The sequence below is a fragment of the Puma concolor genome, chromosome D3 (assembly GCF_028749965.1).
Source record: "Puma concolor isolate L17-30 chromosome D3, mPumCon1.1.hap2, whole genome shotgun sequence".
Taxonomy (NCBI): domain Eukaryota; kingdom Metazoa; phylum Chordata; class Mammalia; order Carnivora; family Felidae; genus Puma; species Puma concolor.
Genome location: NC_141678.1, coordinates 20,059,093 through 20,087,091, shown reverse-complemented (window position 1 = coordinate 20,087,091; position 27,999 = coordinate 20,059,093). Strand labels below are relative to the sequence as shown.

The window sequence follows — 27,999 nt, the reverse complement described above, 5'->3', positions numbered from 1 at the left end:
ACAGGTACAGGGATGCCTCAGTGAAACCTGTGCCCTCTTCCACAAAATGAGCCTGTTCGTGTTTTCATGAATAATCTGGGCACCTCATGCCAGGACATGAGGCAGGCAGGAGCCATGCATAGAAAAGTCATTCCTCCCTGGGGCAGCAGTCCATGGAGCAGGACTCAGCATCTGAGCTGTAGGTTAGGAATCTCCACTTCACAGGGGAGGCCCTAGCACCTCCAGCAGCCAGTGTGGAGTGGCCACCAGGGGGGCAACAGAGATCACCTGCCAAAGCCACCTGCAGATGGGAGAGTCTGGCCATTATGGCTTTTAACAGACAAGGGGGGTTAGCAACCCAGACCTGAGACCTTCAGGTTATTTGTCATTGGCCTACAGTGTCATCCTTCACTCTCAAGTACACATTCTTCAGGGTGTATGTGTGTTGGGTCCTGCTCATGGAGACATCACCTATTCCTCTAATACAGGTAGAGGCACTTTTCCCACCACCAACACATACCCCAGCACACTTTAACGGACCTAAAGCACTTTGACTGTCCACAAACACTGGACCTCCCTGTGATCACACATTTCCCCTTCCCTTCCCTGAGCTGTCAGACACAGCTCCTCCTCCTTCCTGGAAGTTCCTCCCACCTGCACCCTCACCTGTGCCTCCACTTATGTCCCTCAAGAAAGGGAGAGGGGACTGGAATATTCTGTTCTTCCCTTTCACAGTGCCCACAACACAGCAATTTTTATGATAATATTTTTTCAACTTCACTTATACATTAAGATGTTTATTACATATTTTCCCCAACAACTGAAGACAACATAATTATGACAGAGTTGGCTTGAGGAGTCAGTAAACTTTGAAGCCCCCTCTCATTCTCTTATATGGCAATATTTCTTTCTTCACCTGATCTGTGCAGGGTCCAGCCTGAAGATGAAGCTGACTATTACTATCAGTCAAGAGACAGCAGTGGTGATGCTCACAGTGACACAGGCAGAGGGGGAAGTGAGACACAAACTACTTCCCCATCTATGTCACACTCTCCTTCAGCCTCAGGAGGAATGTGGACAAAGAATTCAGTAGGTCTGGCCCAGGTCTCCAGATCTGAGATGCCCAGACCTCTCTCCCAACCCAACTGCCCAGGCAGGCTCTGCACCCTGTAGGTGAGGAGTGCATGTGCAGGAGGCAGGATGAGGCTGTCGTCAGGTTTTCCTGGCTAGGGTATTTGTTGGGGATGGAAGACCAGGTTTGAAGGACACACAGAGAGACATCCATAGACACATGACAAGCTCGAGGTGACAAATGGAAGTCTCAGCTTTCAGTTGAAGAATCAGTGCTGTGTCTCTGGATGGAAGCATTTCTTCTTTAGCACCAAGACCTCTAGGGCAGTGAGTGTAGGATCATGGGAACAGGGAGCAGTAGCTTGGCAGCAGGTCTCCAGGTTTATCAGTGGGGAAATGCTCCCAATTACAGTCCCTGATTCCTGGACGCATGAATGCCAGCTATGGGAGAAACAGTGCCACGTAGTGCACATGTGTTTAGAGCAAAGAACGTGTCCTGAAAGGGGTTGCCATGTGGCTGCCAGAGCAACTGAGTCTTCAAGAGGCTGCTAGTCTGTTCATTCGAGCCGGATGCTTCAGAATGTTGAAGAACATGGCCTGATCAGTGAATTCATGGGCACGAGCGTGTTGCACCGCTTCATCTGATGTGAAATGAGTGCCTTGGGAAAAAGCTGCAGGTGGAATATGACAACAGTTGCTTAAGCATTCCGTGAGTCCATGGAGAATCATCTGGGCAGAGAATGGCAGGCAAAGAAAGCAAGTCCCTATCTGGGGCTGTGGTACTAATATTGTTAACTATCGGGGTGGCCACACATCATAAAGAAACCTCTGTGAACCAGCCCTAAGTGTTCTTCTCTATGTCACCACTCATAATATGGCCCCACAAGACCATAGTTGTAGGCAATAGAGAAAAGACAATGCAGCAAGGTTGGGGTCATGGGCGCTGGGGCCATTTTCTCATGCAACTCACCTGTGACTTGAGGACCTAGTGAAGCCTGACCTCCTATTAGCCTCTTCCAGTTAATGGAAGAGATGGAGAGCTCTTGAGAATGCCCAAGTCATGGCATGACTGGTCAGATAACACCCAATCCATTCAGGCAACTCAGGTCATGGGGTAGTAAAGAGCATACAGTCTGTATAAGGCTCAGTAACAACCTAAAGTGTTTTCCAAATGAAGCTTTCTGTTTATACAGATGAAATGAAAATTGGTAGGCTGCTCATCTATTTCAGTTCTAGGAACACCATGATCAACTGGCTGACATCAATGAACTCGGTCAAATAATTCTGATTACTAATTTGATTCTGCTGCTCATTGTGGCAACCACCCCCACCTCATCACTGGTGATAAAATGGACCATTGTGTCTCCTGACCAACCAAGGATCCCATCAAGTACAATCTAGTATCCAATTCAGGGTTCGGAGCCTCTAGGAAAAAACATATAAGTATATAAACACACACACCTACATACAAAGAGACAGCAGAGACACATTAGTATATATTTACTCACACATTCATGATATTCCTATATGTGCACGTGCATAAATCTATAATATTAAGGGATGCATTGCAGCATCACAGGAATTTGATGTCATGCTAAATACATGCACCTGGCACAGGAGTCAGAAACTGAAGGGAGATGAAAGGTGCAGCCACTGCAATGTGGTCACTGTCATATGCTAAGGAGATGACCCAGCCTCAGTGACTGGCAGCTACAAAAAGGCTGTTGCTTCCCCTTCAGTTTGCTCAGGAATTCACATAGGAATCACTCCTGTGAGTCACCAAAAAGAGAAACAAACAGCAAAATAAATTCCTGCAACACATCACTTAAGCCCTGAAAATTTTAACTTATAAGAAAATGTTACCTTGAAACTGAATGAGTTTTATTTTTTTTAATTTTTTTAAATGTTTATTTATTTTTGAGACAGAGAGAGACAGAGCATGAATGAGGGAGGGGCAGAGAGAGAGGGAGACACAGAATCTGAAGCAGGCTCCAGGCTCTGAGCTGTCAGCACAGTGCCCGACGCGGGGCTCGAACTCACGGACCGTGAGATCATGACCTGAGCCGAGGTCAGACGCTCAACCAACTGAGTCACCCAGGCGCCCCTGAAACTGAATGAGTTTTAAATCACAGACACCTTAGATTCTCACACCTCCTTCGCCCTCAAACAGGAATGTTCCCCGCAGGGACTGACCCTGCCATCCCCAAACACACGCCCACCACATGTTCCTTCTTCCCATCCTGACAGCAGCTCCAAGGTCACCTCTGCAGAGAGGACCATTCCAACCTCTCTCCACACAGCACCTGCCTGTCATTTCTTCTGATCTCCATCTTAATGGCCTACTACTGAATGGTTTTCTCCCTGCCATTATTTTATTAATTCACTGATTGGTGGTAATCATTTCCCTACTGGTCAATAACATTTTCATGTAAAACATACACATGATAATCAGAGGCAGGAACAGACAAATCCCCTCCCAACAAAGTCTGGAGTCAGATGGCTCTTCTCCAGACACTCACCAATTCCAAGAATTCCCAACTATGTTCATTTTTTGTCCCAACAGCCCAGCTACAGAGCTTTGCTTTTCTTTCTTGCTGACAATAGACAGGTGCCTGCTGCAGCTCCAGCTGTCACACCCATGCTCAAGAGGAAAGGCACTCCACAAATCTGGTCTCTTTCCTTACTTCATGACAGTGAAAGTCCCCAAACAGATCCCCAGCTGAATGACATATCCATTGGCCAGTGCTGAGCAACAGGGTCCATCCTGGCCCAGAGGGACATGGGAATAGCAATGGCTTGGCTTTCAAATGAATGTAGAACACAAGACGTAGGTAGAAGGCGGTAGAGACGTCTGCTGTGTCACCAAAACAAGTGTGTCCACTACGCCGCCCCTCCCACAGCACGGAAATTCTGGGAAAGAAACTGTGCCTTCTTCGTAGAGATTTCCCAGGATGGAAAGTCGGCCAGACCGAAGTGGGTCTGAATAAATGTTTGTTGAGTGTGTGTTCTCCTGTCTCTGTCCTTGGAACACCAGCCACCATGGCCCTATTTGGTGCACCAGCTGACAGCACTAGCAAGAGGCAGTCCCCGAGTCCTGTGTCACCTCCTGCAAGGCCCAGAGCCACACCCATGACCACCCACCTCCCCAGAGATGTGAGCAGTAAAACCTCAGATGGGCCTTACCTGCTCCTCCCATTGGCCTGTTCCTATTTTCATGGATACTCTCATCTCCTGAAGTCTGGCCTTGAGAGTGGCAGGGACCATGTAGAGAAGAGCAGTTCCTCCCCTGGGGACAGCAGTGCATCAATCAGGGAATCCTACTCTGAGCTGTGGGTTCTGAATCTCCAGCAGGGCAAAGGACTTCCCCGCGCCTCCAGCAGCCAGTGTGGAGCCACCACCAGAGGGCAGCAGAGATCACCCAGCAAAGCCACCTGCACACGGAGGCTCCAGGTATCAGGGGTTCTAACAAGGAGGGAGGGCTGCTCACCAGGACCTGAGACCTGTGGGAAAGATGTCGTTTCTACAGCACCACCTCTGACTCTGATGTAAAATTCTGACTCGCTGTCTCTCAGTTCTGTGCCTTGTAGATTTGTCTCTGTCTCTAGCACAGGTCCAGTACTTCATGCCTCTCCAGCCCGACCCATTCCTGCTTAAACTCAGCCACTGTCAAACCTTGCTAAAGCTGGGTCTGTCCCTGGCACTGAGCACACCCTCAGAGTACTGAGGCATAGGATCGATAACCTGTCCTCGGGACAGAAACTTACAATACCTCAATGGCTCCTTAAAAATCCATGTGTACTTGGCAAGGGAGGAATTCGGTTTGCGTTCTGGTGTTCCTCAACAGAGATATAACTTAGGAACCACACTGACCTAAGCCACCTTAAACTGCCTGCAGAGGAAACGTGCTCATGGATTCAGAAAATGCAGACAAACGCCACCTCTGAGCTCAGCCAGGACAAGCCACCCCAGGAGCAAGGTCAGGACACGGAGAGATACGGAGTGTGGACCCAGCCTATGCGACCAGAGTGTAAGTCAGAATTCCCTGGGCTGAGGGTGGGTCTGCAGGGCTGTCCCTCCCTTCTCTGGCCCCTTGGGGCTGAGCCCTTCTCTGAAACCACAAAGCTCCTCAGCAGCAGCCCCTGAGCCCTGGCTGATTTGCATAACCAGCAGGTCTCTCCAGCAAGGGGATAAGAGAGACTTTGCCCAGTCTTGGGCCTTGGTAGCAGAATCAGAGTGCCTCCACCATGGCCTGGACCCCTCTCCTCCTCGGCCTCCTCGCTCACTGCACAGGTGCTGCACCCAGGCTCAGACCCACTGCAGACCCAGGGATCTGGGGCAATCCAGGCCCTGACTCTGAGCTCAGCAGGGGGCTGGTTGTTGGGGGAAGGATGGTTATGACCCTGCTGCAGGATGAGAGACTGGAGGGGTGTAATCTCCCCAAATCCTCACTGGCTCTGTGTGACCCTGAGGCACTACACCTGCCCGGAGAAAAATGAAAATGGATCCCTTTGTTCAAAAGCTCCATATACCAGCCAGGCCTATTGGCCTCAGGGGCTGAAATGATTGGAGGGTGGAAACAGGGGGCCCAGATCCCTGGAGCTCAGGCCAGGTAGGTGAGGGTCTCCTGAGATGAGATCCACAGCTGAAACCTCTCTTTTCTCTCTTGCAGGTTCTGTGGCTTCCTATGAGCTGACTCAGCCCCCCTCAGTGTCAGTGAACCTGGGACAGACGGCCAGGATCACATGTGGAGGAAACAACATTGGAAATAAAGATGTTTACTGGTACCAGCAGAAGTCAGGCCAGGCCCCCATGCTGATTATCTATGAGGACAGCAAACGGCCCTCAGGGATCCCTGACCGATTCTCTGGCACCAACTCGGGGAACACGGCCACCTTGACCATCAGCGAGGCCCGGGCCGAAGATGAGGCTATTACTGCCAGGTGTGGGACAGCAGTAGTGATGCTCACGGTGACACAGGCAGAGGGGGAAGTGAGACGAAAACCCCTTCCCCATTGGTGTTACACTTTCCTCTAGCTCCAGAAGGCCTGTGCACAAAGCAATGCAGAAGATCTGACAGAGGTGTCCAGACCCAAGGTCCCCAGACCTCCCTATGCACCCACCCTTCAGGTGGTTGATTTGTAGATCCTGAGATTGTCTGGGCCAGACTGTGTGTGAGAGCAAAGGGACTGGCTGGAAGGACAAACAGAAACATCCATCCACTGCTCATTATCCCTGCATTTCCATATGGTGGTCATGGGCTACTCCCTCACATAACGGACAAGTATTAGAACCCAGACATTTCCAGCTCAGCTGAACTCCTAAAGCCCTGTCACAATGACAGCTGGGGACTCTGAGTGGAGCAGACAAGTACATTACCCACTGTGGTGTCACCCCCCTCCTGGGCTCACACATGCACCCACCTCTGCCTAGAGCCCCTGACAGCTCACAAGGGGTCCTCCTGGCTGGGAAGTGCTCTTGGTTCAGACAACTGCCTCCCCAGATTTTTGCCCTTCTCAGAGAGGTTCCATTGAGAGATGCCCTGAATCCAAGGTCCCAAGGCCCTACCTCAGGTTCAAATGTCTGAAAGGTCCCAGCTTTAGAGCTCCCTGAAGGATTGAGGCCTCATCTGACATCTCATTCTGTATGGGTCACTCTTCTTTCTGCCCAGTCTGACCTCCCTCCTCCTTCCAGGTTTCCGCACATGCACTTCTCCGTCTCAGAGTCTGATTGCAGAAACCCAATCCGGGCTGGTGGGCATCCCTGACAGGGTCCTCAGGGACATTAAGAGGTCACTATATACCCACATCTAGGGTTTCTCCCCCAATTCTCCAATGTGCATGTCAAATCCCCAGAGATCAAATTGTTTCTTATATTTTGATACAATGAGAAAAGATGCAGACACACTATGTGCCCTAGGTTCTGATGGACAGTTCGCAAGTCACATCCAACCTGATGGTGAATGAGGGACGTGGAGAAGTTGCTCCCTCCTACAAAGTGACCAGAAGATACACAATCACAAGACTGAGACACAAAATGGGTGCTGCTTCACTTCTACCCCCAAGTTGGGCATAAGAACCTCTCCTTTTTTTTTTTAATGTTTATTTAATTTTGAAGGAGCCAGACAGAGCACGAGCAGGGGAAGGGCAGAGAGGGAAGGAGACACAGAATCTGAAGCAGGCTCCAGGCTCTGAGATGTCAGCACAGAGACCAATGCGGGGCTTGAACTCAGAAGCCATGAGATCATGAGCTGAAGTCAGACGCCCAACCGACTGAGCCACCCAGGCACCCCAAGAACCTCTCTTTATACCCATCCTACCCAGAAATATAGACAGAAAACAATTTTGTGAAATACAGTTGAGCTGTCAGTGCTGTCACTTAATAAACCACCAGAGTCCCCCCTCATCCACATGAAATCTACCCACATCCCCAGAAACCACAGTCTGCAAATAAAGAGAATACTGGCAGCCATGCTTCCACCTACTATGTGAAACCACCCAGTGAATAATTACAAACATGCTCAGCCCTTCCCCACAGAGGATACAAAATACCTTATTGTCTACCACTGATATTTATTTTTGTCCCAGATGAAATGATACCCTATAACTTCATCTTGAGATAGAAAGTTAACTATTATGAACACATCTGATGGTAGATGACAATGGGATGAGACAGGAGAACAAAAGAAAGGCATATGATTGCTATGTATCCAAACAGATTCATATCAACATCAGGAAGAAACACTTGTTCCTTGAATTGTTCTCATTTCTGCCACTACCTGTGGTCAAAGTGGTGTCTATAATTATCTTCTTCACTAACGACCCCATATCCCCTTCCCTCAGCAAATACCTGAGCTAGTCGTCATCCCTGCCAGTTGGGAACACCACCTTTGTCTGGAAATTTGGTCCATTATCACATCTACTGAACTGGATTATGGTGAATTTATGACTATAATCACAGTCCAAGTTTAGGGGATTTTCTGAATCCATATATACTTCTGCTTGTCCCAGTGTGTGGTAGAGACCCAACTGCCCCTTGATAGATATCAGAATCATTGAGTCAGTGCCCCCTGCTTTTCCCGGTGATTCACTGCCAGAAAGACACAGGAGGGGCCATGGTGCCCTCTCAACCACCAGTGCAGAGCAGACAAGATCCCGCTGGGTATCATCCCATTCACAACACACAACCCATGTGGCTGATGAAAAAGTCTGTTCCTAAACCATTTTTTCCACATCACTACAGGGTCTACAATCTGTATCAAGCTCAGTTGATGAGGGCAGGACAACTAAGCCCAAGAACCAGGTGATCTAGTAGGACCTGGGGAGACAAGGAGAAGAAGTGAGATGTTCCAGGGTGGCCCAGACTCCTGGCCTGTGACACTCAGTGAGCACACAGTCCCCTGAGGGGGGGGGGGGTCTTCACAAGATGCAGCTGCAGGCACGGCAGGTCTGGGTGGGGCCCCGGGCATCTGCATATGGAACAGCTCCCAGGTGCCTGTGGTGCTGATCCTCCCAGGACCACACTCTGTGTGGCCTTACCTCTGCTCCCTGGCTGCTCCCAGCACAGGTGAGAGGCCCACAGGGAGGCACAGTGTGTGGCACAGGCACCCTGCTCTCTCCCACCCAGGGTTCATGGGGTCAGGTGCATGCCCTCACCTCTGTCCATATTGCTCCCTCACCTCAGGGCTGAACTCAGCCTCCCTTTCTTCTTGCAGGCCCCTCTCCTCTCCTGGTTTACAGACTCCATGCCTCCCTTGGCCTTATGCTACCTCCCTCCATGTCAGTGGCCCTGGGGAGGCCGAAGATCCCCTGCTCCAAAGATAAGCTCAGGCGTGAACATGCATCTTGATACCCGCAGAAGGCAAGCCAGGTCCCCAATCTGGTTATATATACAGATAGGAGCAACCATCCAGGTCTGATTCTGAGGATGCAACTTAGGGACATGGCCCCCCGGCATGACCAGGACCACGAGGGCCAGGACAAGGTTGCCATTGCTGTATCATCTATCATGGCAGCAGGAGTGTTAGGGAATGACTCACAGTGACACAGAAGGATGGGGATGGGACACAAACCCTCCCACCATGGCCTGGATCTCACTTCCACCTGCCCTCTCAGTAGGTGCTGTCAGGCCTTAGGATTGGTGTCCTCCCTGGTCCTGGCCTGACTCTCCAGGGTGGGAGAAACCAGCAGGTTCTTCCTCTGGTCTGTGTTTATCCTAATGAACAGAGTTGGGGGGGCTCTCCTGACTATTGGGATTATTGAGTTTTATGGTTGATAGTAAAGATTTAGGGTGTCATTAAATATCACATTGGCCCCAGATGTAATCACATGCCACTCAGGAGGGGAGACAGCTGTCTCAGAGAGCACAGTCCTGTAGGAACTCCTCTTCTCCTTGGATACAGGCAGCCTGCATGGGCCACAGGGGCCATGCCTACCCTGCTTTCCTCGGTGAGGCATCCCCACATCCTGAAGGACTGCCAGATGCTTTGTGAAGAGGGGACAAGGCCCCTACTGCCCCGGGCTCTTCCATCCTTAGATTTTGCACAAACTGTGGAAGAAATGCAGCCACCATCTTGGATCCTACCTGGGGACTTTCTCCTGGCACCACTGTCCTCCCATTGCCCCAAATCCCATCACCTGCACCAGGCAGGTCCGACCCACATGGATTCACCCCCACCCTGAGGCTGACCCTGTGTGGTGGCTCTGTCTGCATTAAGCACCCTTCCGTTTTCTGAGAGGAGAGACCCTTTCCCAGACTTGTAAAACTTTTTTGATAAATTGAATTTCTCTTCATGGCTCCTTGATCTGTGGTTTGAAATTGATTTTTACAGCAATTGCATGAAGTCAAAATAATAGATGAGGAATTTATTAAGAGGGAAAAGCATAAGCTTCCCCTATTTCCACTCCTGACTTGAGTCAGAAAGATACCTTCGTGGGTGTTGAGAGACACAGTACAGAAAATCATTTTCTCCTTACCAAATCATGGCAAGTACAGTTGGAATATTTCATCTAAAATTTACTCATTGACCTTATGAACTAGAAAGGCAACCTTTTATGGGAATCCCTATGACCAAAGTAATATTTCCAGGGATTTTTCAGGTTAAAGGATCATGAGCAGGTCACTACAGAGAATTAGTCTCCAGAGATTCTCAACAACATGACAATGAATGGGCTGGCACCCTTGTCCAGGTGGCCCCATGCCAAGTGCGCAGCGCCCCCCACAGGCAGCTACTAGAACTGAGGGGAAGAATGGGGCGCCTGGGTGGCTCAGTCGGTTGGTTGAGCGTCCGACTTCAGCTCAGGTCACGATCTCGCGGTTCGTGATTTCGAGCCCTGCGTCGGGCTCTGGGCTGATGGCTCAGAGCCTGGAGCCTGCTTCCGATTCTGTGTCTCCCTCTCTCTCTGCCCCTCCCCCATTCATGCTCTGTCTCTGTCTCAAAAATAAATAAACATAAAAAAAATTAAAAAAAAAAAAAAGAACTGAGGGGAAGAAGCTGTCTCCTTCAGGACCTGGAACATTCTGGCTGAGGTCAACCCTCATCCCCTCTCAGCCTGGGCAGCCTTTCTCACCTGGTGCAGGTGACTGTTGCTGCCTGGCACCTGCCAGCCTCTGCTCTTCTCTCTGCCTCTCAGGGACTGGGGACCTGCAGGCCTCTCCCAGCCTCCCTTCCCTCTCAGATGCACCCCTCCCTCATGTTCCTGTTCAGCTCAGCCAGTCTGGGGGTGTTGGGGAGAGCAGTGCTAGGTCATCCACGTGGGACGATACAGGAGAACAGGACAAAAGGTACATTAGTACTTGTCTCCCTGTGGTTTTAGGTGGTAAGGGGCAGGTGGAGATGAATAATAATCACTGGCCTGAATGGCCTCTACCCCCAGGTGATCTAGGGAGATTCCCAGGCACTGAGCACACTCGTGTCAAACCTGTTCCTTTCTACCTCAGTATCTTCCTGCTGGCGGCCCCTAAATGTGCCCAGCAGCCACTAAGAGAACTTATTACCCGGAAAATGCCTCTTACCATACCTGATCACATCCCTCTGTGCCCAGAATCCTCACCTTAGGAGAAACTCGCACTGGCCCTGAACCGGATTTGAATCCTAGGTCCCGCAAGTCTGTCCCATTCTTTCAGATCCTCTCACGGCTCCTCCCCTCCTCAGGGCACTGAATGGGCTCTTCCCACACTTGTTTCTCTTCCCTGAGTAGGGTCAGAGTTCCCTCTTCCATATGGACTGTGTCCTGTTCATGCAAAATTCTCAGGATGGAAAGTGAACCAGACCAATGTGGGTCTGAATACATGTTGGCTGGGTGGATGCTCTCCTGTCTCTCTGTCTTTGGAGCATTTGTCCCCGGTCACTACCCCCCAACACACATAAGCCCTGTATTCACAGTTGGCACCAATTAAAGCCACTCCCTGAGTCCTATATCCCCCATGCAGTACCACCTGTATGACCTCCCACCACTGCAGAGAGGAGTGCAAGGACTCTTCAGTGAAACCTGTGTTCTCCTCCTCCAGATGAAACTCTTCATGTTATCATGGGTAATCTGGGCCCCTCATGCCAGAACATGAGGCAGCAGAAACCATGCATAGAGAAGTCATTCCTCACTGGGGCAGCAGTCCATGGAGCAGGGATAGGTTAGGAATCTACACTTTACAAGGGAGGCCCCTACACCTCCAGCCGCCAGTGTGGAGTGGCCACCAGGGGGCAGCAGAGACCACCTGCCAAAGCCACCTGCAGATGGGGAGGGCCTGGCCATCAGGGCTCCTAACAGGCTGAGACCTTCAGGTCATTTGTCATTTGTCTACAGTGTCATCCTTCACACTCATGTACAAATTCTTCAGGGTATGTGTGTGTTGGGTCCTGTTCATGGAGATGCTGCCTATTTCTCTAATATAGGCCAAGCCAAAATGCCCCCCACCAACCCGTGCCCTAACCCACCCTAATGAAACATAATGTGGTCACTATCCACAAACACCCTTCCTCCCTGTGATCACACATTTCCCCCTCTCTCCCCTGTGCTGACAGCCCCCTGTCCTGACAGACTCAACTGCTCCTCCTTTCTGGAAGTTCCTCCCACCTGCCCCCTCACCTGTCCCTCCACTCACCTCCCTCAAGGAAGGGAGAGGGGACTGGAAAGTTCTGTTCTTCCCTTTCCCAGTGCCTGCAACACGGTGATTTTCTCGGTAAACTTTTTTATACTTAAATTATACATTAATAGGGGCGCCTGGGTGGCGCAGTCGGTTAAGCGTCCGACTTCAGCCAGGTCACGATCTCGTGGTCCGTGAGTTCGAGCCCTGCATCAGGCTCTGGGCTGATGGCTCAGAGCCTGGAGCCTGTTTCCGATTCTGTGTCTCCCTCTCTCTCTGCCCCTCCCCCGTTCATGCTCTGTCTCTCTCTGTCCCAAAAATAAATAAACGTTGAAAAAAAAAATTATACATTAATATGTTTATTATATATTTTTCCCAACAGCTGAAGACAACTTAATTATGGTAAAGACACCCTTGAAGAGTTACTACATTCTGAAGCCCCCTCTTATTCTCTTATATGGCAATCAGTTCTTTTTGCACTTGATCTGTTCCTGCCCCTGACTACAGCATAGGGATAATAAGACACATGCCCTGTAACCTGCTGCGTGAGCTCATGGCCATGAGAAGACATTTACAGCACCTTGATGATTTGGAAAGGCCAAGTGTTCTTGATACAGGATGAATTTTATTTGGTCTCTGAGGCCATGAGCTGTGACCTGGTGTATGACCCTGCACCTAGTAAGTCTCATAGTGTCACTTATAGAATGGGCCTAGAAAATAAAGACACACTCCACCTCTGAAGTCTCAGTTGCCAAGCCAGCCAAGGAGAGAACCCAGAACATAATCTGGGATGGAGATGTTGGCCCCAGACCATGGGACCAGGCTGCTCCTCCCCTCTCTGTGGCCCTAGGGGCTGAGCCCTTCTCTGAAGCCACAAGGCTCCTCAGCAGCAGCCCCTGAGGCCTGGCTGATTTGCATGAACAGCAGGTCTCTCCAGCAAGGGGATAAGAGAGGCCCATGAGGAACTTTGGCCAGCCTCTGGTCTTGGCAGCGGCATTGGGGTGCCTCCACCATGGCCTGGACCCCTCTCCTCCTCAGTGTCCTGGCATACTACACAGGTGCTGTGCCGAGACTCACATCCACCCCAGCCTCAGAGATTTGAGACAAGACTGGGTCTGACTCTGAGCTCAGCAGGGCACTGCCTGTGGTGGGGGGTTGGGGGGGGCAGGATGCTCATGACCTGCTGCAGGATGAGGGGCTGGAGTGGTGAAGTTCCCCCACTGTGCCCACTGGCTCTGTGTCAGTCCTGAGGGGCTGCATCTGACCAGAGAAAGTGGGGGGGGGGGGCACGGAGTTCTTATTTGTGAACTCCGTGCACCAGTGAAGCCTGGGGACCTCGGTGGCTGAGACTGATGGGAAGGGGTACCCTGTCCACCCAGATTATCCTTAGATCTCAATCCGGGTCAGGCAGGTGGGAGCTTCCTAAGGATGAGACCCTAAGCTGAATGTCCACCTTTCCTTTTCTCTCTTGCAGGCTCCGTGACCTCAAACAGGCTGACTCAGCCCCCTTCCATTTCAGTGGCCTTGGGAGAGATGGCAAGGATCACCTGTGAGGGAAACAACATCGGAAATACATATGTTTCCTGGTACCAGCAGAAGCCGAACCAGGTGCCCCTGATGATTATTTATCGGGATAGCAACCGGCCCTCAGGGATCCCTGACCGATTCTCTGGCTCTAACTCTGGGAACACGGCCACCCTGACCGTCAGCGGGGCCCGGGCCGAGGACGAGGCTGACTATTACTGTCTGTCTGCTGACAGCAGTAGTAATGTTCACAGTGATACAGGCAGATGAGGAAGTGAGACACAAATCCCTTCCCTGTCTGGGTCACACTGTCCTCCAGCCCCAGGAGGCCTGTAGACAAACCAATGAGCAGGTCTGGCCCAGGTCCCCAGGTCTGAGGTCTGCCTCCCTCTCCCAGCCCTGCAGGCAGGCTCTACAGAGGATGTCTAAGGGACAACACAAAAATTACTACTGCAATGAGATTCCATTTGTTTGAAGAGACAGAGCCATGACTGAACATGCTCTGTGCAGATGTGGATGACATTTCAAGGGGGCCACATCTCACTTCTGGAGATGAAAACTGCACCGGATGACACTGAGAACAGATTAGATGCTGCAAAAGAAGAGAGCAGTAAACTCCGTAACATCAAAATAGTAACCATCCAAAACGAAATAAGACACAAAGTCTGAAAGAAATGAACGTAGCCTCTGCTGGTGGCCGGACCCCTCATGCAGCCTACCAGGCATGTAACTGGAGTCCCCCAGCAAAGAAGATGGGGGAACAGAGAATGTGGGTAAAGAAATATTGGCCAAAAACGTCACAAGTATGGTGAAGACAATTGCTGACATAGTCAAGAAGTTCAACAAAGGTCAAGCTCAGGAAGCAGGAGGCACCACCAATGCCAAACACGTCACAGTCACACTGCTGAACACCAGTACAGAAGGGACATCTGTAAAGCAGCCAGAAGGAACATGCATGTCCTATGCTAAGAACAAATATGGTAAAAGCAGATTTCTTATTATAAGCCACGCAAGTAAGAAGACAGCAGACAAATATCTTTTAAAAACACCTATTAAAATATGTGTATGGGGCAACTGGGTGGCTTGGTCCGTTGAGCGTCCGACTTCACCTCAGGTCATGATGTCGCAGTTCGTGGGTTTGAGCCCTGCATTGGGCTCTGTGCTGACAGTTCAAGCCTGGGGCCTGCTTCAGATTCTGGGTCTCTCTCTCTCTCTCTCTCTCTCTCTCTCTCTCTCCCTCTCTCTGCCCCTCCCCTGCTCTTTCTCTCTCTCTCTCAAAACTAAATAAAAACATTACAAAAAATTTTTTCATCAAAATAATTTTGTAAAACAGAAAAATCTGTCAACCTTAAATTTGTTACCCAGTGAAAATATCTTTCAAAAATGAAGCCAAACAAAACTTTCAGACTGTACAACTTTTCATAATTGATCACCCACAGACCTTCACTGCAACAGAGAGTGACAGACACTCCTCAGAGAGAGGAGTACTATATCAGATAGCAACGTGAATCCACACAAAGGAATGAAAAACAGCAGCTATGGGAACTACATGGACCGATTTAGAAACATCTATCTTATATTAATGTTTCTAAAAGATCACTGTGTAGAGGCGCCTGGGTAGCTCAGTCCGTTAAACATATAACTGTTGGGGCGCCTGGGTGGCTCAGCCGGTTAAGTGACTGGACTTCGGCTCAGGTCATGATCTCACAGCTTGTGAGTTCAAGCCCAGTGTCGGGCTCTGTACTGATAGCTTAGAGCCTGGAGCCTGCTTCGAATTCTGTGTCTCCCTCTCTCTCTACCCCTCTCCCACTCACAGTCTGTCTCTCTCAAAAAAAAAATTTTTTTTTAATTAAAAAATTAAAAAAATAAAAATAAAAAATAACTGTGTAAAGCAAAATATAACAGCAATATGCCCTAGTTCATGATGAATCTCAAATAAAACACATGACTGCCATAGCACAAAATTGGGGGGTGGGCGAGAAGAACATATTTCAAAAGTCTTATGCTCCATGTGAAGTGATGTAGAATCACAGGAAGATAGACTTTGGGAGGTAGATTGGTGCTGTAAACCCTAAAGAAACCACTAAAATAAAACCTTTCATAACAAAAAGAGTTATATCTCATAAGGTGTTTCAGGGTTCTCCAGGGATAACCGGTAGGAGATACACACAGCTGACCCTTGAACAACACGGGTTTGAACTGCTCAAATCCAGTTATACACAATGTTTTACACTACAGTAATGTAAACGTATTCTTCTCTTATGATTTTCTCCCCAAATTTGTATGCTTTATTCCCACATGACAGCCAGGGATGGGGAGTGCTGAACAGCCAGACAGGTGGAAGGACCTTCCTCCAGTAGAGGGTGCCTGTCCAGTCTGCATTCTGCCCAACCACATACATGATTTTCAGGAAAACAGTAAGGGTACCTCAAGGAACACTCTGAGGAATGGGGTCTCAGTGGGGGGTGCACACCTGTGGAACTACGGGTAGCAGAGAAGTTTCTTCTCTATTACCAGGGCCCTTCTGTGGGACCTACCATGTCACCACACAGCCTTCTTGTCAATGAGGAACTTGGTGAAGTTCCATGTGATGGCATTTCCCAGCATGCCCCACCCTTGGGCTGGACTTCCATCCACATCCACAGCAGGAGGACCTTGCATTTCATGCAGATTTTGCTGTACATGGGGAATTTGACCTTATAGCCAGCGGTGAACTCTTTGATCTGCACATTACTCCCTGGCTGCTGCCTCCAACTGGCTCCATAAACCACACTCGGCATATGGGGCTCACAGGGCAAGGAGCTGAGTGTAGTTCACATCTGTGTTGCCTCATTGTTAGGGTATTATTGGTGACAATGCACAGGCACTCATGCAGATCAACCATATGCCCATCAATGTCCTTAGCGGAGAATCAGTGCATGAGGTAAGCACAGCCTCCATCTTTGCTGGAGTCTCACATGGTGCTGGCCAGGCAGGGGCTCCCGGGGCCCTGCACAGCAGCACCAGCTACGTGAATTTTCTTTTTCTTTTTTAATGTTTACCTATCTATTTTGGGGGGTGGGGGGGAGGAGCAGAGAAAGAGGTGGAGAGAGAGAATCCTAAGTAGATTCCGAGCTGTCAGCACAAAGCCCTATGTGGGGCTCGAATTCACAAACCATGAGATCATGACCTGAGTCGAAATCCAGAGTCAGATGCTTAACTGACTGAGCCACCCAGGTGCCCCAGCTATCCTAATTTTCTTTTTTTTTTTAATTTTTTTTAATGTTTATTTATTTTTTGAGAGAGAGATTGACAGAGTGTGAGCAGGGGAGGGGCAGAGAGAGACAGGAAGACACAGAATCTGAAGCAGGCTCCAGGCTCTGAGCTGTCAGCACAGAGCCCGACGCGGGGCTTGAACCGTGAGATCATGACCTGACCTGAAGCCAGGCGTTCAACCAACTGAGCCAACCAGGCGCCCCTGAGCTATCCTAATTTTCTTAATTTTCTCTTAAAAACATTTTAAGCTCACTTTTTTGTGAGAGTACAATATATAATACATAGAACATATGAAATATATGTTAATCAGCTGTTTATGTTGTCAGCAAGGTTTCTCATCAATTGTAGGCTATTAGTACTTAAAGTTTGGGGGAGTCAAAAGTTATAAGCAGATTTGTGACTGCACAGGGGTCAGCACAACTAACTCCTGCTTTGTTCAAAATTCAACTGTAATACAAGTTTTTCACAATGTGTTCCAAAAAATAGATGAATGTGATAGACTTCCTGACTGATTTTACGTAGCCATTGTTACAATGACACCAAAAATAGACATCACTAGAAAACTATAGACCAATACCTCTTACAAATATGGGCACAAAATCCTCAACAAAACACTATCAAACCAAATCCAGCAACATACAGAAAGAATTAGACACCATGAGCAAATGGGACTTATTGCAACAATACAAGGTATTTTAACATACAAAAAAAAAAACCAAAAACGATTAATGTACTACATCATACCAATAGGATAAAATACAAAAATCACATGATTATCACAATAGATTCAGAAAGTGCATTTGACAAATCCAACATCATTTAATTAGAAAAACACTTAACAAACCAGGCATATAAAGCAACTTGCCTGTACTTGACAAAGGACATTGATAAAAGTCACGTAGCTAAAATCATACTAGATGGTGAAATACTGCATCCTTTTCCCTTTAAGATCAGAAATAGGAGGGGTGCCTGCTGGAAGCCAAGCTCTCCAACCAGCCTGATGGCAGGGCCCGGGCGGTGGACGGATCGGGACTGCAGGGTGGCCCATCGACAGTGAAGCTTCTTGCACTCCTGCTTTGATGTAATTTGGCCCTAACGTTGGTCAGGGCAGCCCCACGACCAATGAAAGTACCTGGGGAATTGTCTGTTGGGGAATTGCCCTCCACAGGTCCCCTGGGAGAAGAACCACTGGGGAAAGAAATAAGGTTCCGCAAGGAAATTGTGCGGCCCTACATCTAGCCCTCGCCACCCCCTATAAAGACTCCTCTACCTAAAGGAAGGATAGCCCCATATATTTCCCAGCCAAGGAGGGAACAAATGGATTCCAAAGCCCCACTCCAGCAACAAAGGAATGTATCTATGGGCACAAATTACTCCAACCCTCAGGCCCACTTGGCCCCCAGGAGGCATTCCAGATGATGACTGAACTTAGTCGATTAAGGTACAGAATGGTTCATTAGTTCCTAGGTGCATTGTCTCTCTGGGAATGCATAAGGCATGGGTTTCTAAGGCCCTCTTGGCCCCCTCCTGGCACCTCAGACCGAGGCAAATTCTTTTGTTCCTCAAACCACAAATGGTTCGGGGAAACAACTAAGAGGTCATGTCCCTGTAACTGTTCCACTTGAGATGTTGAGAGGTAGATGACCTTTCATGAAAATAGCAAAGCAAATGCTTTATAGACTATAGATAAACGTAGATACATAATGAAAATAATATGAAGAAATTAATAAGCAAAGGGCAGGAGGGAACATCACAAGAAAATAACCATGTTGTTCCTTAATGGGTTATTACACATAGGAACATTTTTAGAATTAGGTAATGCCAGAAAACAGATGACGCATGCTACAAGGAAATTGCTTACAAATATAGTGTCACGATAAAGTGGCCAGTCTAACACACTGCTGTTGTCTGTGTCCGTTTTATTTTTGTTTTATTTTATTTTCACTTTTTCGCCAACGCCATTCATCCTTCGGGAACCCCTGGACCTGCTGGAGCTGGACTCCGGCAGGTGCCTGGGTGGCTCCGTTGGTTGAGTATCCAACTTCAGCTCAAATCATGATATCAGGGTTCATGAGCTTGAGCCCTGCATCAGGCTCGCTGCTGTCAACACAGAGCCCACTTCGGCTCCTCTGTCCTCCCACCCTCTCTCTGCCCCTCCTCCCACTTGCCTCTCTTTCTCAAAAATAAATAAACATTTAAGGATCAGAAACAAGAAAGACAAGTGTGTTTTGTGCAGAAGCTCTGTCAGCCAGCTAAGTGTTCTCCTGTACCTCAGCCGGTTACAGACTGTCCCCACTAAGCCACAGTTGTACGAGATAGAGAAAAGACAATGAATGCAGCAGGGGTTGGGGTCCTGGGCACTCGGGCCTCTTTCTCATGGGACTCATCTGTGCCTTCAGGACCTGGTAAAGCCTGATCTCATATTTACCTCTCCACACTGATGATGGAGAGCTGATGTGAATGCCCAGTCCTTGGCATGGTTGGTCACAAAACACCAGTTCACACAGACAGCTCAGGTTATAGGGTCATTTAGTGGCTCATGATCAGCATACATCCTCTGCTAAGATTCAGTAGCAACCAAAATCTTGGGAGATGGAGGCTTCTATTTATACAGATGAAGTAATAATTGGTAGGGTGCCCATCTATTTCAGTTCCAGGAACATATCATTAACTAGCCAACACCAACATATGTGTCAAATGATTCTGATTACCACTTGGTCCCATTAATCATTATGGTAGCCATCCCCACCTTGTCCCTTATGATAAAGTGGAACTGCGGGCTTTGTAACAAAGCAAGGATCCCATCAACTACAACTTTGGTACCCAATTCAGAGCTCAGAACCCTCAGAAAAGATATGTGTATATATTGTAAATATATGTGTACCTCTACACACACAAGCATACGTGCATCTACAAACGTACACACCACAAACAATAAATATGCATGTGCACACATATTCAATAGCATACTCACACGTCTATGTGTAAAAATCTATAATATGAAGGGATGTGTGACAGGAATTTGATGTCATGCGGAACACACACACATGGGTGAGCTGCAGATAAGCCACAGTGATTCAGCTACAAAAGGGCTCCTGCTTCCCTTTCAGTTTGCAGGGAAGCTCACACAGGGACTCCTCTCGTGAGTCTCCTTACCTGGAAACATACAACAATGAGAATTCTAACCCATCACTCCTGTCCCCTAGGTTATATGAGAAAATAATCATCTTGGAACTCAAATAGTTTTGAATCACAGACTCCTAAGATCCTCACTGTCCCTGCATCCTCAGACAAACCAGACTCTTCTCCACAGGGACTATCTCCAGACACACTCTTTAGTTCTTGTTCCTTCTTCCCATCCTGACAGCAGCTCCAAGGTCACCTCTGCAGAGAGGCCTCCTCCAGCCTCTCACCACACAGCACCTGCCTGTCATCTTGTTTGATCTCAATTCATTGTCTACATACCACACAACGCAGCACATTTTCCCATCACTATATTTATTCATTGATTTGTTGTGTTAATTATTATCCTAACTGGTCAGGAAATTGTTAATGCAATACATGCACCTCTCAGTCAGAGGCATGGACATTCATAAGCTCATTTTTCTCCCACAAAAACAGCTCTGAAGTCAGATGTGTTTCTCCAGGTAGTCAGCAATTCCGTGAGGTCCCGTATCTGCTCACTTTCGGTCTCACCATCACTACTGTGGAGGACTTGCTTTTCATTGTTGTTGACAACAGACCTCGGAATGGCTGCTGCAGCACCAACTATCACATCCATGGTCAAGAAGAAAGCACTGCACATTAAAAAAAAAATTTTCTTTAAGGGGCCCCTGGGTCAGTTAAGCGTCCGACTTCGGCTCAGGTCATGATCTTGCAGTTTGTGCGTTTGAGCCCCGGGTTGGGCTCTGTGCTGACAGCTTGGAGCCTGGACCCTGCTTCAGATTCTGTGTCTCCCTCTCTCTCTCTGCCCCTCCCCTGCTCACACACACTCTCTCTGTCAAAAATAAAACTTTAAAAATTTTTCAATTGAGAAAGAAAGGCACTGCATGTATCTAGGCTGTTTTTCCTTCACAAGAGCAAGTGTCTCAGGAAAGAACCCCAGCTGACTGACACATCCATGGGCAAGCACTGGGCCACAAGGTCAATTGTGGCCCGGTAAGACCTGAGAATAGCAATGGTTTGGCTTTTAAATGAGTATTCAAGACAAGATCCAGATAGAGACTGTCTGCTGTATCACCAAAGCATGTGTGTCCAATATACTGCCCCACAAACAAGATGGAAATTCTGGGACAGGGACTGTGTCTTGTTCACACTCATTTCCCAGGATGGAATGTCTGCCAGACAAAGTGGGTCAATAAATGCTTGCTGGTGAGAGCTCTCCTGTCTCCAACCTTGGACTAACAGCCACCACTGCCCTATTTTAGCCCTGCACCAGCAGCCAGAACCAGTAGGAGGAGGACTCGGAGTCCTGTGTCCCCTCGTGCCAAGCCCCAGACCCACATACATGACCACCCACCACCCGAGGTATGTGTAGTAATACCTCCTGTGCGCCTTGCTTTCTCCTCCCCCAAATGAGCCTGCGCATACATTCATGAGTAATCTGATCCCTTCCTGCCTCATCTTGAGGCTGGCAGGGGCTACTTAGAGACAGGCAATTCCTCCCCTGGGGCCAGCAGTCCATGGAACAGGGAATCCTGCTCTGAACTGTGGATTCTGAACCTCCACCTGACAAAGGACTTCCCTGAGCCCCCAGCAGCCCTGTGTAGTGGCCACCAGGGGGCAGCAGAGATCACCTGGCAAAGCCACCTGCAGATGATGGGGGAGGGTCTGGGCATCAAGGCTCCTAACAGGGAGGAAAGGGTGAGTCTCCAGAATCTGAGACCTGAGGGGAAAGGTGTAGGTTTTCTGCAGTATCACCTTGACACTGATCTACAGTTCTGACTCGGGGTGTCTCACATCTGTCTTCTGTAGAATTTGCCTCTACCTCTAGCACAGGTCCAGCACTCCATGCCTCTCCAGCCCACCTCATTTCTGCTAAACTCAGTCACTGTCAAACCTACCTCAAGCTGGGTCTGCCCCTGGTAGAGTGCAGCCTGGGGGTATTGAGGCACAGCATCTATGATCTGTCTCAGCAGATCTCCCCAAGAATAGACACTACAGCACCTCAAGGGCTCCTTAAAATTCCATGTGCACTTAGCAAGGGAGGAATTTGTTCAGGTTTGATGCTCACACACAGTGATCTGGGGTAGGACACTGCACTGACCTAAGCCTCCCATTGGTCACCCAAGGGCAAAGACAGAACACAACCTGGGGTGGAGATGTCAGACTGAACTATGGGATCAGAGAGTAGATCAGAAGCCACTTGGATGAGGATGGGTCTGCATGGGCTGCCACTTCCCTCTCTGTGCCCCTTGGAACTGAGTCCTTCTCAAAAACCACCAAGTTTCTTAGCAGCAGTCCCTGAGCCCTGGCTGATTTGCAGGAAGAGCAGGTATGTCCAGCAAGGGGATAAGGGAAGCCTCGGAGGAAATCTGCCCAACCTTGGATCTCGGAAGCAGAATTACATTACCCCCACCATTGACCTGGACCCCTCTCCTCCTCAGTCTCCTTGCTCACTGCACAGGTGCTGAATCCAGGATCACACCCACCCCAGCCCCACAAATCTGGGACACACCAGGCCTTGATTCTGACTTCAATAGAAGGCTACCTGTGGGGGGGCGCCTGGGTGGCGCAGTTGGTTAAGCGTCCGACTTCAGCCAGGTCGCGATCTCGCGGTCCGTGAGTTCGAGCCCCGCGTCAGGCTCTGGGCTGATGGCTCAGAGCCTGGAACTTGTTTCCGATTCTGTGTCTCCCTCTCTCTCTGCCCCTCCCCCGTTCATGCTCTGTCTCTCTCTGTCCCCAAAAAAACAAATAAACGTTGAAAAAAAAAAAAAAAAGGCTACCTGTGGGAAGTAGGATGCTTATGACCCTGCTGCAGGAGGAGGGCTAGAGGGGTCAAATCCCCCACTGGGCTCACTGGCTCTGTGTGAGCCCTGAATGGCTGCACCTGCCCAAAGAAAGCAGCCAGGAGGTTCCTGTTTGTACAAAGGCTCCATCCACCAGCCGGGCTCTTGGGTTCCATGGGGCTAGAGAGCCCCTGGAGCTCAATCACTGTGAGAGAGATGAGGGTTTCCTATAGATGAGACCCAAACCTGGAAGCCCACCTATTCTTTTCTTTCTTGTAGGCTCCTTGGCCTCCTCCATGCCAACTCAGTCTCCTTACATTTTGGTGACCTTGACCCAGACAGCCAGGATCACCTGTAGGGGAAACAACAGTGGAAGTAAAAGTGTTTACTGGTACCAGCAGAAGCCTGGCCAGGCCCCTATGTTGGTCATCTGTTCATCTGTTACGGCAGGAACCAGCCCTCAAGGACCCCTGACCGATTCTCAGGCACCAACTCAGGGAACACGGCCACCCTGATCATCAGTGGGGCCCAGACTGAGGATGAGGCTGACTATTACTGTCAGGTGTGGGACAGTGGTAATGCTCACAGTGACACAGGCAGACCAGGAACACACACCCCTTCCCCGTCTGTGTCACGTTTTCCTCCAGAAGACATGTGCACAAAGCAATCAGCAGGTCTGACCCAGGTGCCCAGACCCAAGGTCCGCAGACCTCTGTATCCACCCACCCTTCATGCAGTACCTCCTGAGGGTGATTTGGGGCTCCCAGGATTGTCCGGGTCTATGTGTATTTGGGGGAGAGATGGACTGGGTAGAAGGACAAACAGAAAGAAACATCCTCCCACTGATCATTATCCCCGCATTTCCATATGATGGTCATGGGTCAGTTCTTCGCCCCACTGACCAAGATTAGAGCCCAGAATTTCCCAGCTCAGCTGAGCTCCAGAAGCCCTGCCACCATGCCAGCTGGGGATTCTGAGTGGAGCAGACAAGTGCATTACCCACTGTGGTGTCACCCCTCTCCTGGGCTCACACATGCACACACCTCTGCCTGGAGTCCCTGACAGCTCACAGGGGTCCTCCTCACTGGGAGGAAGTTCACTGCTCTTTGTTCAGACAACTGCCTCCCCAGGTTTCTGTCCCTTCTCAGAGAGGTTCAGGTGAATGCTGACCTGAGGCCCCAAGGCCCTGCCTCAGATATAGATATCCTGAAAGGTCCCAGCTTTAGAGCTCCCTGCAGGGATGAGGCCTCATCTGATGTCTCACTCTGTGTGGGTTGCTTCCCCCTCTGCCCAGTCTGACCTCCATCCTCCTTCCAGATCTCCTACACATGTACTTCTCCATCTCAGAGTCTGCTTCCAGGAACCCAGTCCAGGATGGCCAGCATCTCCAACACAGACTGCAGGGAACTCTGGAGGCCACTATATAAACACGAAGCTCTGGTTTCTCCCTGAAAACCCCATTACATGTGTCAAAATCCCCAACAGATCAGTTTGTTCCCTGTATTTTTAAACAATGACAAAAATGAAGATACACTAGCTACTCTGGGTTCTGATAGACAGTTGGGAGGGTCACATCCATCCTGATTGTGAATAAGGGACATTGGGGCAGTTGCCTCCTCCTACAAAGTGACCAGAAGATACTCAATCCCATAAGGGAGACACAAAATGGGTGCTTCCTCACTTCTCCCCCACAGATCTTGTACAAGGTTCTCTCCTTACACCCACCTACCCAAAAATATAGACAGAAAACCATTCTGTGAAAAACAGTTCAGCCTGTAAATGCTGTCAATGCTGACACTTAATAAGCTACCACAGTCCCCCGTCATCCACATGAAATTCACCCACATCCCCACAAACCACAGTTTCCAATTAAGATAATGTCGCAGCCATGTTTCCACCGAATATGATGAAACCACCCAGCGAACAATTACAAACATGCTCAGCCCTTCCTCCCCAAGAGGATACAAAACATATTCTTGTGGGCTAGGTATATTTATTTGTGTCCCAGCTGATTTGCTATCCTGTAACTTCATATTGAGATGGAAATCTAGGTATTGTTAACACATCTGATGTTAGATAATAATAGGATGAGACAGGAGAATAAAACAGAAATATATGATTAATGTATATCCAATCATATTCATACAACATAAGGAAGATACACTTGTTACTTCTAATGTCCTAATTTCTCCCAGTACCCTGTGGTCAGAGTAGTGTCCATAATTACCTTCTTCACTACCCACCCCATATCCACCCTGACCACAGCAATTATCTGAGTTAGTCATGATCCCTGCCAGTTCAGACGAACCAAATCTTCATTCTGGAAGATTCATCCCTTATCAGGCCTGCTGAACTGAATTGTGCATTTATGACTGTGATCAGAGATGCAAGGTGTATTAGGGGACCTCCTGAATCCATACATACCCCTGCTCACCCCAGTTGTGTAGTAGAAACCTAGCTCCCCCATGAAGTCTCCATGAATCACTCCAGCCAGTGCCCCCACTTTTCCTAATGATTCACTCCCAGAAGTAGGCAAAAGGGGTCATGGCACATTCTCACCCACCAGCCCAGGGCAGCCAACATCCCACTGGGAATTCACCCACCCCCAACATACAACCCACATAGCTGGTGAAAAAGTTCAACTTAACCACACCATTATGGCACCTATAGTTTGTTCAAGTTCAGTGACCAGGGCAGGACAGTTAAACCTCAAGTCCCAAGTGGCCTAGTAGGACCTGGTTAGACAAGCAGAAGGAATAAGATTGTCCATGGTGGCTTAGACCAGAGCATGAAGCTCAGTGAGCACACAGTCCTCTTGGTGGGGGAGGGGCACAACAGATGTAGGTGCAGCAGGTCTGGGTGGGGCCCAGACATCTGCATGTGGAACAGCTCCCAGGTGAGCTAAGGGTGCTGGTCCTCTGAGGACCACACTGCCAGTGGTTTCACTCTTGCTCACCTACTAGTTCGTCCCAGCACAGGTGAATGGCCCACAGGGGGGCACAGTGTGTGGCACAGGTGCCTTGCTCTCCCTCCCACCCAGGGTCCATGGGGTCAGGGCCCTGCACTCGCCTGGGTCCACATTGCTGTCTCCCCTCAGGCTTGAGCCATCAAGCCTGACTCAGCCTCCTCTTCTTACTCCAGCCCCCTCCCCTCTCCTCTCCTACAGGTTCTGTGTCTCCCCTGACCTGAGACAGATTCCTTCCGTGTCTGTGGCCCTGGTCAGAGCAAGGATCCCCTGCTCTGGAGATAAGCTCAGGAGTGAAAATGCGTATTGGAACCAGCAGAAGCCAAGCCGGAACTCCGAGGAATTCTGAGGATCCTACATAGGGACATGGTCACCCTGAGCATCAGCCAAACCCAGGGCCAGGACAAGGCTGACTATCGCTGTACCACCTACCAAGTCAGTTGGGAGGAGCTGGCAGTGACTCACAATGACAGGATAGGTGATGGGACAGAAATCCCCCTGCCCTGGCCTGACTCTCACTCTCACCCACCTTTTGAGCAGCTGCAGGTGAGGCCTCAGGGTCAAGTGTCCTCCCTGGTCCTGGCCCAGCCCCTGCAGAGTTGGAGACTCCAGCAAGTTCTACTCCCTGTCTCTGTTTATCATGCTGAACAATAGCAGAGTTGGGAGGCTATTCTGACTATGGCTGTAATTAGGTCCCATGGTAAAGAACAAATATTTAGGGTGTCATTATATACCACACGAGCCCAGATGTAATCAGGTGTCACTCAGAAGGGAAGACAGCTCTCTCAGACAGCACAGTCCTCTCCTCCTGGGTACAGGCAGCCTGGATGGTCCCCAGGGATTATGTCTCCTCTGGTTCCTGGATGAGGCATCCCACATCCTGAAGGGCTGTCTAAGGTTCATGAAGAGGAGAACAGGACCCTCCTGCCCCAGGCCCCTCCCTCCTTAGGTTTTACAGAAACTGTGGAAGAAGTGCAGACACCATCTTGGGTCCCACATGGGGACTTACTCCTACCACCACTGTCCTCCCATTGTCCCAGATCCCATCACCTGCAGGTCTGACCCTCAGCTCAGGTCTGACCCATAGGGACTCACACTCACCCCTGTGCTGACCCTCTGTGGTAGGCTTGTCTGCATCTGGGCCTCACCTGTCCCTCTAAGAGGAGAAATCTTTCCAAGACATGAATAAAGTTGTATCATATGCTGAATTTCTCTTCACGATTCTTTGACTTCTGATTTTGAAATTGACGTTTAGAGCAATTGCATGAGGTCAAAAAAACAGATAAGACAACTGATGAATGGATAAAGAAATTGTGGTTTATATACACAATGGAGTACTACGTGGCAATGAGAAAGAATGAAATATGGCCCTTTGTAGCAACGTGGATGGAACTGGAGAGTGTGATGCTAAGTGAAATAAGCCATACAGAGAAAGACAGATACCATATGGTTTCACTCTTATGTGGATCCTGAGAAACTTAACAGAAACCCATGGGGGAGGGGAAGGGAAAAAAAAAAAAGAGGTTAGATTGGGAGAGAGCCAAAGCATAAGAGACTCTTAAAAACTGAGAACAAACTGAGGGTTGATGGGGGGTGGGAGGGAGGGAGGGTGGGTGATGGGTATTGAGGAGGGCACCTTTTGGGATGAGCACTGGGTGTTGTATGGAAACCAGTTTGACAATAAACTTCAGATATTGAAAAAAAAAACAGATGAGAAATTTATTAAGAAGGAAAAGCAGAAAATTTCCAATCTCCACTCCTGGCTTTCGTCAGAGTGATACCTTCGTGGGAGTGGGGAGACACAGGACAGAAAATCATTTTCTCCTCACCAAAGCATGGCAAGTGCAACTGCATTATTCTATTTAATATTAATATTAATTATATTATTTATTATTATATTTATATAATATATTTATTATCTTATACATTAATTGTTAATATAAATGTTAATATTTAATATTAATAAATATTTAATATTTATTATTAAACTTATGATTAGAAAGACAATCTTTGGTAGAAATCTCTAAAATGAAAATAATAGTTCCAAGGATTTTCCAGTTTAAAAGATCATGAAAAGAAAATTCTAGAGAATTATAATCTGGGCATTCTCACCATGGGCTTTTTCATCAACAGGACAATGAATCAGCTGGCATCTCCCTGGTCCTAGGTGGCTCCATG

At 48.9% G+C, this 27,999-nt stretch overlaps 1 protein-coding gene, 4 long non-coding RNA genes and 1 pseudogene across 9 annotated transcripts in view; 3 read left to right on the top strand and 3 right to left on the bottom strand.

Annotated features, from left to right (window-relative positions):
- Positions 1-27,999, bottom strand: part of LOC147575369 (uncharacterized) — a 473,279-nt gene that overhangs the window by 364,114 nt on the left and 81,166 nt on the right. The gene's annotated exons all lie outside the window — the stretch shown is intronic.
- Positions 1-27,999, top strand: part of LOC112870219 (immunoglobulin lambda-1 light chain-like) — a 169,571-nt gene that overhangs the window by 67,932 nt on the left and 73,640 nt on the right. Inside the window, exons 1-2 of one of the 4 annotated variants that reach the window (XM_086681999.1) lie at positions 13,058-13,187; positions 13,604-13,899. The exons of 2 other annotated variants lie outside the window; for them this stretch is intronic. In XM_086681999.1, coding sequence (XP_086538125.1) covers positions 13,142-13,187; positions 13,604-13,899 — 342 coding nt within the window. In that variant the 5' untranslated portion in view covers positions 13,058-13,141. Of the gene's footprint in view, positions 1-13,057; positions 13,188-13,603; positions 13,900-27,999 lie in introns of those variants that run through there. One more of the 4 variants, XM_086682000.1, reaches the window with a different exon arrangement.
- Positions 1-27,999, bottom strand: part of LOC147575370 (uncharacterized) — a 284,866-nt gene that overhangs the window by 185,668 nt on the left and 71,199 nt on the right. The gene's annotated exons all lie outside the window — the stretch shown is intronic.
- The window catches only part of LOC147575371 (immunoglobulin lambda variable 5-52-like), a 447,861-nt pseudogene that overhangs the window by 351,115 nt on the left and 68,747 nt on the right, over positions 1-27,999 (top strand). The gene's annotated exons all lie outside the window — the stretch shown is intronic.
- LOC147575374 (uncharacterized) lies at positions 52-5,147 on the bottom strand. The gene is made up of 3 exons (XR_015242342.1): positions 4,234-5,147; positions 2,659-2,819; positions 52-1,721 (listed from the first exon to the last, which is right to left on the bottom strand). It is a non-coding gene; the product is annotated as an uncharacterized LOC147575374 (long non-coding RNA).
- LOC147575373 (uncharacterized) lies at positions 5,090-6,183 on the top strand. Its single transcript, XR_015242334.1, has 2 exons — positions 5,090-5,340; positions 5,720-6,183. It is a non-coding gene; the product is annotated as an uncharacterized LOC147575373 (long non-coding RNA).